At 41.7% G+C, this 12,796-nt stretch overlaps 1 protein-coding gene across 1 annotated transcript; it reads right to left on the reverse strand.

Moving 5' to 3' along the window:
* Window positions 1–247: 247 nt before the first annotated feature.
* Window positions 248–1,159, reverse strand: LOC113295838. Its single transcript, XM_026544169.1, has 2 exons — window positions 647–1,159; window positions 248–550 (listed from the first exon to the last, which is right to left on the reverse strand). Exons 1-2 carry the CDS (start codon window positions 1,157–1,159, stop codon window positions 248–250), a joined length of 816 nt encoding a protein of 271 aa, XP_026399954.1.
* Window positions 1,160–12,796: the final 11,637 nt, after the last annotated feature.

Here is a 12,796-nt window from a genome sequence, read left to right on the forward strand (position 1 = left end):
GCTTTATACGAAGTTCGTGCTGGATTATCTTCAGATCAATCCCTGGCATGTCTCTTAACTTCCATGCAAATATATCGGCGTACTCCTTGAGTAACTTGATTAGTGATAACTCTATTTCTTTATCCATTACAGTCCCTATCTTGATCATCTTCGGTTCCTCTTCGGTCCCTATGTTGATTTCTTTCACAGTTTCTACGGAGGTGAACATGGGTTTTGGTTCCCCCAGGAGAGGAACATTATTTAATTGCTATTTGGTAGGCTCTTCGGCCTCCTTTGTAATTGAAGTGCTTGCCTCAGCGTTTCCGACTATATTCTCCTTTGCGAGGCTTCTTCCAGAGATTTCTTCCAGATAGGCGTCAATTGCTTTTTCTTTCGCAGCTTCTTTGTTTCGAGCTCTTCGGGATTTCCGCTGCTCATCTTGTTCGTTATTAAGATGGTTTTGTAAAGCCTGACACTCTCGTGCAGTAACCTGATCTCTTTTTATTTCCATTACCCCTTCGGGAGTTGGAAACCTGAGGTACTGGTGATAGGTTGCCGCCACTCCTTTGAGCTTGTGTACCCATTTGCGGCCAATAATGGCGTTATAGGGCGAAGGTGCATCTACTACACTGAATCGAGTGTCAACCTTCATCGGTCCTGCATTCACTTGTAAAATGATGTCTCCTAGTGGCTTCGTTGCTGCTCCGTTGAACCCGTAGATAGTATAGTACGAAGACATCAGTTGCTCGTCATTAAGCTCCATCCGTTTGAATGTGTCGTAGAACAGAACGTTGACTGAGCTTCCTCCGTCGATGAGGATCTTCTTGATATTGCATCCCGCTACTGGCAGCGTGAGAACCAGAGGATCGTTGTGATCCTCCATATCTTCTTCGATGTCCTTAGCGTCAAAGATCATAGGTGCATCCATCCAATGTTCGTGTTTGTCTACTTCTACCCCATCGATTTTGTACAGCTCACAATAGTCCTCGAATTGCTTTCTCAATCTCTTCCTTATTTGCGCCGTTAGAGATGGCCCTGTGGCCTCGGAACATGAGATGGTGTTAATGGTTCGGTTGCCTTCAGGCAGTTGAACTTGCTTGTTTTGCTTGGCCTTATCATCGGTGCCAGCCTTCTGTACGTATTTATTAAGATCTCCTGCGTCAATCAGTTTTTGAATCATTATCTTGAGATTCTTGAACTTCTCGGTATAGTGGCCGTTGAAACAGTGATATTCACAGTACTCTTTTGACTTCTCCGACCTCGGAGGCTGCTTTCCTTTGGACCATGTACAATCAAGGCTTTCCCGACCCTTGATCTCCCTTAGGATGCGCGCATAGCTGGTGTTCAATTTTGTGTAAACCTGGTCTTCGAATTTCCGATCATCACGTCAACGATCATCTCTTCGTTCTCTCCTATCTTCGCCAGGTCGTTCATCCGAACCGCCCATCTTGGATCCGCTGGCTTGTTCTACTGAGTTGGTTCGCTGGGGCCTTTCAGCCTGGGCTCTGGGATTTTCTCGCTGGATCTCCTCCAACCTGGCATGTTTTTATATGATCACTCGAAGATCTCCCTCAGTGGCAGGGATGGTACCATGAATTTCGACAAACAGCGAGCTCATCATGTCCATCCCCCACTCGTGGCAGTTGATGCTAACTACCGGATCCACATTCCCTATGGCTTGACAGATCTTGTGCCATCTATCAGTGTATTCCCTGATAGTCTCCTTATATTTGATTGCTAGTGAGAAGAGTTTATCCATTCCGGTGTTGACGACCTTGTTATACATGTAAGTCGCCAAGAACTTTTCAGTGAGCTGTTCATAGGAATCAATGGAGTCCGGTGGCAAGTCGTCGAACCAAGACAATGCAGATCCCTTTAGGCTGGAAGGGAAATATCTGCAAAGTATGGCATCGTCGTAATCCCACCGGGCCAAGATTCGATTGTAGTACCGAAGATGGGCCGCGGGATCGCTGGATCCATCGTAACACTCGAAGGCTGGGACAGGACATTTCTGGGGAATGAGAGCCTTGGTTAAACGCTCGGTTAATGGGGTAGTGTTTGCTTCCTTCATTACTTGCTCGAGCCTTCCGCCCCCCTGCTTAGCTTTTAGTTGCTTGATCTCCGCCATCATTTCAGCACGAAGATTCTCCATTGCACGTTGGTGCTCCTCATGAATGGTGGATCGTCCTAGCCTTGGCGTGTCACTATCGAAGTAGTCTGAGTCCTCTGGATTATAATCTGGATCGGGCCTTCGATTTCCTCTTACTTCTCTTCAGTTTAGTGGCTCCGGATTGTCCACATTAGCAACCACCATTCTTTGGTCTTGATTCAGTAGCGGAGCCATAGAGTTAGCTTCGTCGTGTTGATTTTCCACCTCCACGCTGTGGGCGATCCTCTCTTTAAGTTGCTGGTTTTCCTGCGCCAGCAGGGCCACCGCATCTGCGTATACCCTTTGGTTCTTTCTTAATTCTTCGAGCTCTCCCATCATCTGAACAAAGTGATTTGATCCTTGATTCGGCGTTCCCACCTGCATTTGTCCACCAGCAGCTACAGTATGGTCTTCGTCAACAATCTGTATCAATGGGACCGATGGATCAATCTGCGGGGTTTGGAGCTCCGCCGGTTGCTGCGCGGGCTGACTTGTTATTAGGAGCGGTTGGCCAACTTGAAGTGGTAAATTCTGTTCGTTGGTGAGCGGCATCCCGTAGAGAGGTTGCTGTATTACTGACTCTGCCATCCCTTCACGCTATTCATTTGGCCGGGTGGCCGTTATTACTTTGGAGGCTCCTACTCTGTATGATCCGGCTCTAGAGGCTCCGGCCTTGGCAGCAGCGGCCTTCAATACTTCCGCTTCTATCGCGCTGGCATCCAAAGGCATCGTGCTTTCAGCTCCATCTTGTTTCTTGTCCGCTGCTTTAAGCTTTTCTCCCTTCTGCTTGCTTCTGGTCATAACCGGTGTGGTCCTCGGTGTTTCCTTTGATGAGACGTTCACTTTTACCCCATCTTTGTTTTTCTCCATTTCTGAGATCTTCTGCACAAAATGAAAAGTAGACGAAGAAAATGGATCCATAGAGGCTTCGTTAGCAGAGTGAATTCTGACAGAAATAATCTTAACGCTGAAAGTAAGAAGAGATAACCCGGCTATAATTCCCCTCTTCAGAGGTACCGGATCTCTTAAATACCCCAGGTCCATTTTGTAAATTGACAATAAAGGACTATGACCTTAAATACGATCCCTCGCAGAGGATGTGCTCGACGAAGATCCTTTCACAATCACCAATAGATGGTTTAAAATCGGGCTCTCCACAAAACTTGAAGAAATGAATCTGAGGGGAAAACTTGATCCGATGATCGAAAGCTGGCTACATGGTCCTTGAGTTTTTAAAGATAATGGTTTGAAAACGAAAATCCTTCAATGACGAGAGTAGATCTACCCATGAACTTTGATTTTCAAAGATAAAAACTTGAAAATATTTAAAAAAACGCAGATCCGCCTAAACATGGATACATATCTATCCAGAGATTTTTTAGCTGAAAGAGACGATGAATGTTGAAACTGTTTCAAGCGTTGTTATTTTCAGAGAACGGTGCTTGGGACAGAAAAAGTGCGTAAAATCACAGGATAAGATAAATCTTTTACCGGGACAGAGTCCCTATTTCTAGTGCCAGATTGTGAACACATAGATCACGATGGCATCCACGTGTTCACAAACAATGTTCGCATACAATCATTCATTATAAAACTGAGCATGGTATGCATAAAACTACGAGGGTGTGGTGACTCATCGACTCAGAGCCTTCGAGCTCGTCCTTGTCTAGTCATATTTAACATTGCTAATCATATAACAGGATAAATAAAGAATCGAAGCATAAACATAAAGACATAATGTAAAGCGTTGAATGTAAATGAGACGATGATTTACGTGGTTTAGCACTAAGGCCTACATCCACGAGATTGGTATTTCACTATGTATTGAGGGATTACAAAGATAGTCAAGTGACTTTTAAGTGAGCAGCGATGCTATGGGGAAATGGGGAAAAGAAAATCATACTTAATCTTCCTATTTCTCTCTCTTATGTTCTTCCCTAATTGCTAAGAACTGGTCGACCCCTTCTCTCTTAGTGGAGAGGGGTATTTATAGGGTTACTACGTGGGATCCACTTCTGAGATCAGCTGTTATCTTATCTTCTCGTTCTTTGTGTCGATCCCGCTGGTATCTTCGTCTTCCACGATGCCCCCAGCGTTTATGCTTGGTGACGATGAGTCGCCTATTCATCCTCCAGAGGTTGGTCGACACGTATGCTAATCTAGGGTGTTTAATGCGGGTGGTTGGGTCGTCTGCACGCGCCAGCTAGTTGTCTGCTGCCCCTGTCACATCCGTGTCAGTTGGACTAACTCTCTCCGTTGATCTTGGATCCTTCTCGAGATGGAATAAAGTGAATCCTTGGGTGCTCTTCAGTGCTTCGCAGTAACCCCTTCCTTCAGTGCTCCTCGATTCTCAGCCATCAGATCCATCAGATGATGATCTTATACTAATGAAACGTGTTGCTTGGATATCCACGCGTGGCATCATATCTCGATGCTCCCAGCTGTGCGTCCTACACGTGTGTTTCTCCAGACACGTGGAGAGTGATGAATTATGTGCAAACAGTTGCTTCCATTGATGGCAGAAGATAATGAAGTGGAGTTTGTCGATGGTGCAGTAACGTTGGTGAAGATGTTTCTGCTACTATATCGATGGTTATGATTTCGATGGAGATTGGCAGTGACAATGGAGTAGCTCGAGGGTTTGCAGAGACGAACAATGTCGGAGTCTGAATGTTTGGCGGTAGTGTTTGATGCAACCGGGGTTGCTGTTAATGATGAAGGAGATGGACTCGGAAACGAAAGAAGAATGGATGGGTTTAGTTTGTAGAGTTCGTGGTGATAAATCAGTAAGAACCGAGATTGAATCATGACGAATTTTGGCAGTGGTGTGTGTTCGATGCCAGTGAACAGGGCATGGAGGAGTTTAGATGGAGAATAGCTAGAGAGAGCTATGGAGGTTAATGGTTGATGGATGGATTGTTGCCATCGTTAATGAGTTTGGTTGTGACTAGGAGTCCGTGGAGTTGGAGATCATCAGTGATGAATAAAGGCAATGATGGTGAGAGTTTTGACTACAAGATGAAGATGGAAAGGAGCTGTCAGTCGAGATGATGGCTGATCTGGTACGGAGTTCAGTTGTCCGTAGATGATGAAGGTCAGGGGAGAAGGTCAGGGCTGTAGTGCTTCAAATCGAGAAGATCTGTGCATGTTGCTGCAGAATTTTGTTTGCTACCATTGTTTGGGAAGCTACGGAATATATGGCTGAGCTGAGGCATTGTTAATGGTGACGGGTTTGAGGTTCTGTGATGACATAAATGTTGGAAGTGATTGGCTCGAGCAGGTACTGGGGATTGTGTTCGATTGATTGATGAAGTTGCTTGTGGATATGGAGGGTGATATTAACTGCAGTTGGTTGCTGCTCCGAGCCATTCATGGAAGTAGACGATAACTGCTGGTGATTCTAATGGAGTTGAACGAGCAAAACAGGGATGTGGTCTGTTTTCCGGTGAGAAAAAGGAGGAGCTGAGATCTATGTTGTAAAAGGCGAGCGCCCGGAGTGCCTAGGCGCCAAAGGCCAACTAAGCGCAAGTCTAGCGCCCGAGTAACTCTATTCTACACTGCTTTCCACGCCGACGCCTTAGGCGAGCGAGTTTGGCGCCTAACACTTCCGCGAGGCACAAAAAGCTCCATGAGTAGTGGTAAATATCATCTTCATTCTTTTCTGCGTCGTGGAACTCAATATCCCTATCCTTCTCTGTTTCGTTTTTCTTTTCCTCCATTCTTCTCCATCATCTCTGCCTCATTTCAGTATCATCATGTTTTCACAAGTAAGGTAAGATTTTGGAGAATAACGTGATTGATATGATTGGTTTTTATTTCCTTATACAGTTACAGTAATTGGTGTTTACTTAATCTAATTACGGAAAAATCATATTATCAACACAAGTGACTTGAAGAAAACTATGGAAAGTAACGTGATTGATGTAAAACTAGTTTGTATACATCTTAATGTTGCAATATATATCGAGATAAGAGTTATCTTTGTACCAAATATAATGGAAACTATGTATATATTCCATTACTCAAAGATATTACAGATATTTTATAGTTGTACTTAGTGGGTCGAGATCGTCTGTGCCACTGCTTGTGTGTGCCCTATGTGACATACCAATAGAAACACGCCACATCATTCCTCTCATTAACCATGACTAACTAAATAGATTTTCTATTTATACAACACTAATCGATTAGGAAAGATAATTAATTAGTTAAAGAAGATATTACAAATCCAAGAGAAAATACCGTGTTTCTATTGGTGTGGCACATAGGGCACACACAAGCAGTGGCACAGACGATCTGGACCCGTACTTAGTTGTCAAACATATAACGAATCTTAATTGCAGAGATTTTATAGCAATCAACCCGTAAAAAAGGAAAAAAAAATAACTATATACATATACTCCTTGATATTCTCAATCACTAAAAGATTTACATTCAATTTCGGATTGCAGTAATGCTCGCATCAACGTTAAAGGAAAGTCAACGAAGAATTTAAAGTTGGCAATACAAGTAGAAATGTAGAATCAATACCGTCCTTATTTGTGGAGCTAAAATTTCATCTTCCTCTCTTCATCCTCTTTGTCTTTCTTTTTATCCTCAATGAATATGAAGATGTGCTTGAAGTTACTCTGGAAGTGCTTATATCAGTACTCTTAGTTGTTCTACATGTATCTTCGTTCCCGTACAGTAAAACAATTCAAATTCTGCAATTCATCTCTTTAAATGATCTCCATGTTGTACAGATATAAGCACTTCCAGAATTGTTTGTGCTCATCAAGACTAATAACGTGTTGGCTTCCTCAAAAAAAACTGTATCCCCGATGTAGTGCCCCATCCTCAACGTCTGTTTTGATCTTTCGAGCAAGAAAGTATTTTTTTTCGCTATTATTTAACTAAGTGGTGTAGAAATCTAAAATAACATAAGTTGTAATAGTGATCGCCTAGGGGGCCTTAGGCGCTAGGCGACGGGCTTGGCGCCTCGCCTCGCCTAGCGCCTAATACAACATAGGCTGAGATCGAGTTCAGAGAAAGAAAATCAGAAGAGAATCCTTTTCACGGAGGGCCTGGTATATGTGGAATTATTGGCTTAGGTTTGAAACTCAGAAGAAAACTATCTTCACGGTAACCAGACTATCCGTGGAAGTCATTTGTAAGAGCTGAGAATCCAGGGAGTTTGAAAATTCACCGATAGATAGGTATCCGTGGGAGTTTGGTCGAGAAACTAAATATCCCGTAACTTTTAAAATTCCTGTAGGCATGAGTGTCCGTGAATCTGACGAGAGGAAAGTGAAAATCCAGGGGAAAATAAAACTCGCGGCGACTTGTTGGTCCGGGAATCTTACGGGAGAAAAATTAGAATTCAGGTGAAATTATTTTTCACGGTGGGAAGTCTATCCGCGGGAAGAGAAGGGTGAAGATTTTGACTGTCAGTCTCAGCCAACTGACAAGCCAATGACGAAACGGCCTGGACCTTAAAAGCTTTGTTCATGGGCCCATTAGCTAGGGCTGAGTTTCTTTGCACGGCAGTTTATGGAAGTGAGCTAGTTTGGTGCATTTTTGGCAAGTGGTCGCAACCTAGTTTGCATGGGATTCGGCACGGGCACAACAACAACTTGGATACCTATTTAAGAGAACTTCTAATATTTTTGAAGGATATCTTTGAATCTTTTATCAAGCCATTGGAGAGGAGAACTCAAGAGAAGAAATGCTAGGGTTTTGGAGTGATTCGTCATCATAACTATTTCTTTACCATTTTATCATATGAAACTCATGGGTTTTGTTAGGACGATGAGTAGCTAAACTTCTTAGTGATTGGGGATGAATTCTAAGTTCTAGACATGATTTGAGTTATTACATAAATATATTTTGAAGTTTTTCACATGATTATTGATTGTTTATACTAATTAGAATAATTATGATTGATTGATAGATTGTTTAGGTGGCCAACTGAATTAATTTGTTGATTCAATCAAATGCAAGTATTGAGTTAGGAGATTACTAATAGTCGAATAATTCATACAAAAGTAGAGAACACAAGACCTTGCAGAGGGATTTTGTGTATAAACAACACTAGAAAGTGGACCTTGAGCTAAGAGTCTAACTACTAGGATCAATCTATAATTCATAAAAGATAAAGCATTCGAACAAATTACACCTTGAGTGATCCACTACTAGGTGTTTTCGACGAATAGAATCTGGTATTGAAGAGCTTCCGTACTCAGTGATTTAAGGAATTTAGGGGATAGCACTGAGCTAGCTGTTATTCCACGGTTGGTAATAATTTGTGATTAATTGTATTAATGGATGAATATAATAACTTGATGACGGTTTAGTAACGAAGAAGGATTCCCTGATCATATTTCTCTCCATTGCTTGCAGCTTTATTATTTTCAATTGCTTTATTTACTATATTTACTTTGTTTACAATCTAAAACAAAAACCCCTCATTGTGACACTTTTGACAATTAAAACTCCATGCTCTTCGTGGGAACGAACTTGACTTCCATTATATTATTTTTAATTGAGTAGAAATAAGATATTAATTTGATTGCACCTACGACACGCATCAAATTTTGGCGCCATTGCCGGGGAGCAGTCGATAGCTCTAGTTGTTTCTTTTAGTTTTATTTTGTTTTTCAATTTTCTTTTTAGTTTTAACTTTGTTTTCTAGATTTTTTGTTTTAGGTACTTGATGAGTGCCAAATATTGTATATATTTATCCCTTTTGTTGGCATTTTAACTCATCTTTTATGCATTAATTCTACATTTTATCCCATATTCTGTATTTTCATTGTTTTCAAGAATAAATATTTTTATTAATTAATTTTGCATTTTTAGGTAGTAAATAAAGTTCGGATGAGTCGCGGAGCGAAAAGAGCAGAAAAGTAGTGAAAAGCCGAGAGAAATTACGCAAGGAAACCGCGAAGAATGGTGCGCACAACCTCATTTTCTACACACAAAAGCGCCTCCGTTCTCAGCCATCAGATCATTTCTCAGAAGCATCCGACGGTCGCTCCTTGCTGAGCATCAAAATCTGATGTCTCTGCCGAGCACCACAGCGCTGAAATTCCAAGCCTTCAGATTAGATGGTAGTTGAATCCAACGGTCGCTACCTTGCTGTTCATCGAAGTTTGATATCTCTGCCTTACACTACAGTACCTAACTCCATCAAGTACCGTTCATTTTGTTGTATCATATAATCCAACGGTCTCTCATCGCTTGCCTCCGCATCACCGTCCGATCTACCTACCAGCTCCATATCCCACGGCTCATCCTCGCTGTTCATCCGACTCGATGGATCCGCCTAACACCCTAGCAACCGAGCCTATACCACCTACCCAAACACTCCCTTTCTCCCATTCTATCGAGCCATACCCTCCCACCATCTTCTCCACAGAACCACCGTACACCACCACCTTCTCCACCTCTGCCACCAACTCACTGCCACCACCACACCTCCACCATCATCACCCTATCACCCAACAACTAATACCCTCTACTCCCATCTCCCTAGTCCATCTAATTTCTCAATTTTTGCACATTCTCTTTCAGAAACCCTAGGCTGCAAAATTGATAAATTGGGTTGAGCTAGAGTGAAATTGAAGGCATGGAGTGATACAGGGGAGTCAGAGAAGGGATGGGTCGGCATCAATTGGACTTTTAGGTGAGCTAATTTTAACTGTTGTAATTTGGGGAAGAACAAACCCTAATTTTGGGGGAATTAGGTAATTTAGGGAATTTGGGTCTGTGACTATAAATAGCACCATGGGTTGTGTGTAATTTTCATGTTGGGATTAGCCCACATCCAGGACTCTCATGTCCTGTTAACTGTTAACTTTAGTTCAATTTTCAATTTTCAGTCACTGCTTAATTTCAGTTCACAGTGTGTTGTTCTTGTTCATTGTTCCATGTTTTAATCTTTGTAGTTCAGTTTCATGTTCATGTTGTATTCCTGTTATGCTTGTCTCCTGTTATTTATAGTTTTGTTCATTGTTAGTCAGTTAGTCCTGTTAACTTGTGTTGTTGCTCACTGTTAGTCAATGTTCCTGTCATGTTTGTTTTACTGTCATTTGAAGGAATGCTAGGCTAGGTATCTGTGAAGCAATGTGCTGATTGTGCAATGGCAAGAATCAGTGCTCATAGCAAGCTGATGTTCTTGCCATTCCCTTGTATGCTTAGGTTGCAGTGTTGATTGTGCATTGGGAGAAGCTAGTGCTTATAGCAAGCTAGTTTTCAACCCATTCTATAGGAATGCCTGTATTCTTGCCTTAGTATTGCTTCTTGTCAGTTTCTTTATCACCCCTGCCCTTGGCCTTAGGCCTTGGTCCATTCTTGTTTTGTTCTTTGCTTTTGCTGTTGCCCTGTTGTATCTTTCATTTTATTTTCTGTTGCTTTTGCATTGTTTTGTCCACTGTAATTTTCATTTGCTTCTGTTCACTTTTATTTGCTGTTGCTTTGTTCCTTGCTTGTACATTCTATTTGCTGTCCCCTGCTGTGTGCGCTCTTGTGCTGCTGTGCAGCTCTTTCTTTGCACTGCTTGTGCAGCTGCCCTGCCAAGCTGCTGCCACTCTTGCTCCTGCTGCTTGTGCTGCTACTTCTTTTCTTGTTGTGCACTTGCCTTGCTGTGCACTTTCATCTGCTGCACTGCTGCTGCACTGCTTGTGCAGTTGCTACTGCTGCTACCACTTCCACTGCTGTCAAGCTGCTGCTGCTCTTGTTGCTGCCTTGTCTGTTGCTGTCAGGCTGCTGCTACCCTGCCACTCCTTCTCCTGCAGCCAACTGAACCCAAGTTCCAATCCAACTGAGCCCAATTCAAATCAGTAAAGCCCAAAGGCCCAGACTCTCTACTAAAACAAAAGCCCAAGATCTAGACAACTGAGTCCAAAGCCCAAATTCATTAAGGCCCAATCCAATTCAATTAATTGTGGGCTTAACCCAAAAGCCTGAACTCACTGTAAGGCCTAAGCCCATTTGCACTTCAAAGATAACTGAGCCCAAGCTCAGTTCATTTTAACAAACCCATTAGTACATTAAGCCCAATAGTTCCAAAGGGGTATTCTAAGCCCTAAGCAAATCTAGGAACCCAGATAGCTAAAACACTTCCGAAACACACCCGATCTCTGTGGATCGACCCGTACTTGCACATTTGCCACTTTCGACACCGTGCACTTGCGGTTATAATTTGTAGGACCTTTTAGAAACCTACCAAGTTTTTGGCGCCGCTGCCGGGGATTGGTGCTGTGTTTTATCTGTGTTTTTATTAGCTAATTTGTATTTCATGTCATAGCATTTGCATCTGCATCTGCTTCATTTCATTTGCTGTTGGACCTGCTGTTTTGAACCTGTTTTTCCTCTGCTGGGACGCCACCAAGGAAAAGAACCAAAACCCAACTGGGTTTTTGCAACAATATCAGAGCAGCTGGGCTGTGCTACAAAGGTAAGCCTAAACCCATTCCATTGAGAGAACCCAACCTGTGGGCTTCCAAATTTTTAATTGTGGGCTTGTAATAATTAACCCAATTTATTGGGCTTTTTATTTTCCTATTTTGGGTTTGTAATAATTTATTTTTGGGCTTGTTGTTTAATTTGTGGGCTTGTATTTATTGTGTGGGCTGGTTTAATTTGGACTTGTATTTTGGACTCTGGGTCTAAACCCAGCTGAGCTTATAACTATTATGAACTTGTGAGTGGACCTCGAAAACCAAAAGTTTTAAAACAAACGTCGGGCCTTAACCAACTGGGCCAAATTAAACTTTCTAAATTAAAACTTGGATTTTCGTAGGCCGCAGCCTTCATTCCATTTCATCAGAGGCTTGCACAGTGGGCTTGCTCCCATTTCAAAAACCAAATTCTATTTTTAATTTTATTTAAAAAAAAAAAAAAAAAAAAAAAAAAAAAAAAAAAAAATCTTTTGCTCCCTATTTTTAAAACCAAATTTCTACTTTGCTCCAATTTTTTTAAAAACCAAATTTTCTTGTAGATAATGTGTTAGTTAAATTTCCTTTTGTATATATTTTGCTAATCCAATATGATCTCGGCTGAAATATGTTGGATTTTTGCCTTGAATAACGGAGTTTTAATTCTGCTTTCGCCGAAATCGGGTATTCTCTCTCCTTTTACTCTACTCAGCATGTCCCTTTCCATATGTTACATTTTAACTCTTTCCATATTTTGAAACATTGAGGACAATGTTTAGTTTAGGTTTGGGGGTATAGAGTAGATGCCACGATAATATGCTTTAATTAAAACAAACTCCTTCTTCTTTTTTGAAAAATTGAAAATTCCAAAAAAATTAAAAAATCAAAATTCAATAAAAATTAAAAAGATGAAAAATCATAAAAAAGGAGCTCATTTACCTTGAAATGTTGACTCTTGTGCAAATATGTATTTTTATTAGGAGTCTTAGTCTAGATATTTAGGCACCCTGATTCTAGCACAATTCACATAGTGATAAGAAATTTGCACGCGCACGATCTACCAATACATGTATGGCCTCGATCTTCCAGGTGTTGGATAGGAAGTCACGATTGCCAATCACTTTAGAATACTGAACGAACTGGACTAGCTTGTTCTTTGGTTGGTTGGGATAGAAGATGGAGGTTACATTAAGAAAGACAACCATCGAATTTAACTGGGTGCATCAAAAAGGGCTACCTCTTGCAATGTCAT

Source organism: Papaver somniferum, chromosome 7 (assembly GCF_003573695.1).
Source record: "Papaver somniferum cultivar HN1 chromosome 7, ASM357369v1, whole genome shotgun sequence".
NCBI lineage: Eukaryota > Viridiplantae > Streptophyta > Magnoliopsida > Ranunculales > Papaveraceae > Papaver > Papaver somniferum.

Coding starts and splice junctions, on each gene's coding strand:
- LOC113295838 (XM_026544169.1), bottom strand. CDS start 1,159: ATGATTCAAAAACTGATTGACGCAGGAGATCTTAATAAATACGTACAG. Junction 551..646: donor TAGGAGACATCATTTTACAA/GTGAATGCAGGA, acceptor TGGGTACACAAG/CTCAAAGGAGTGGCGGCAAC.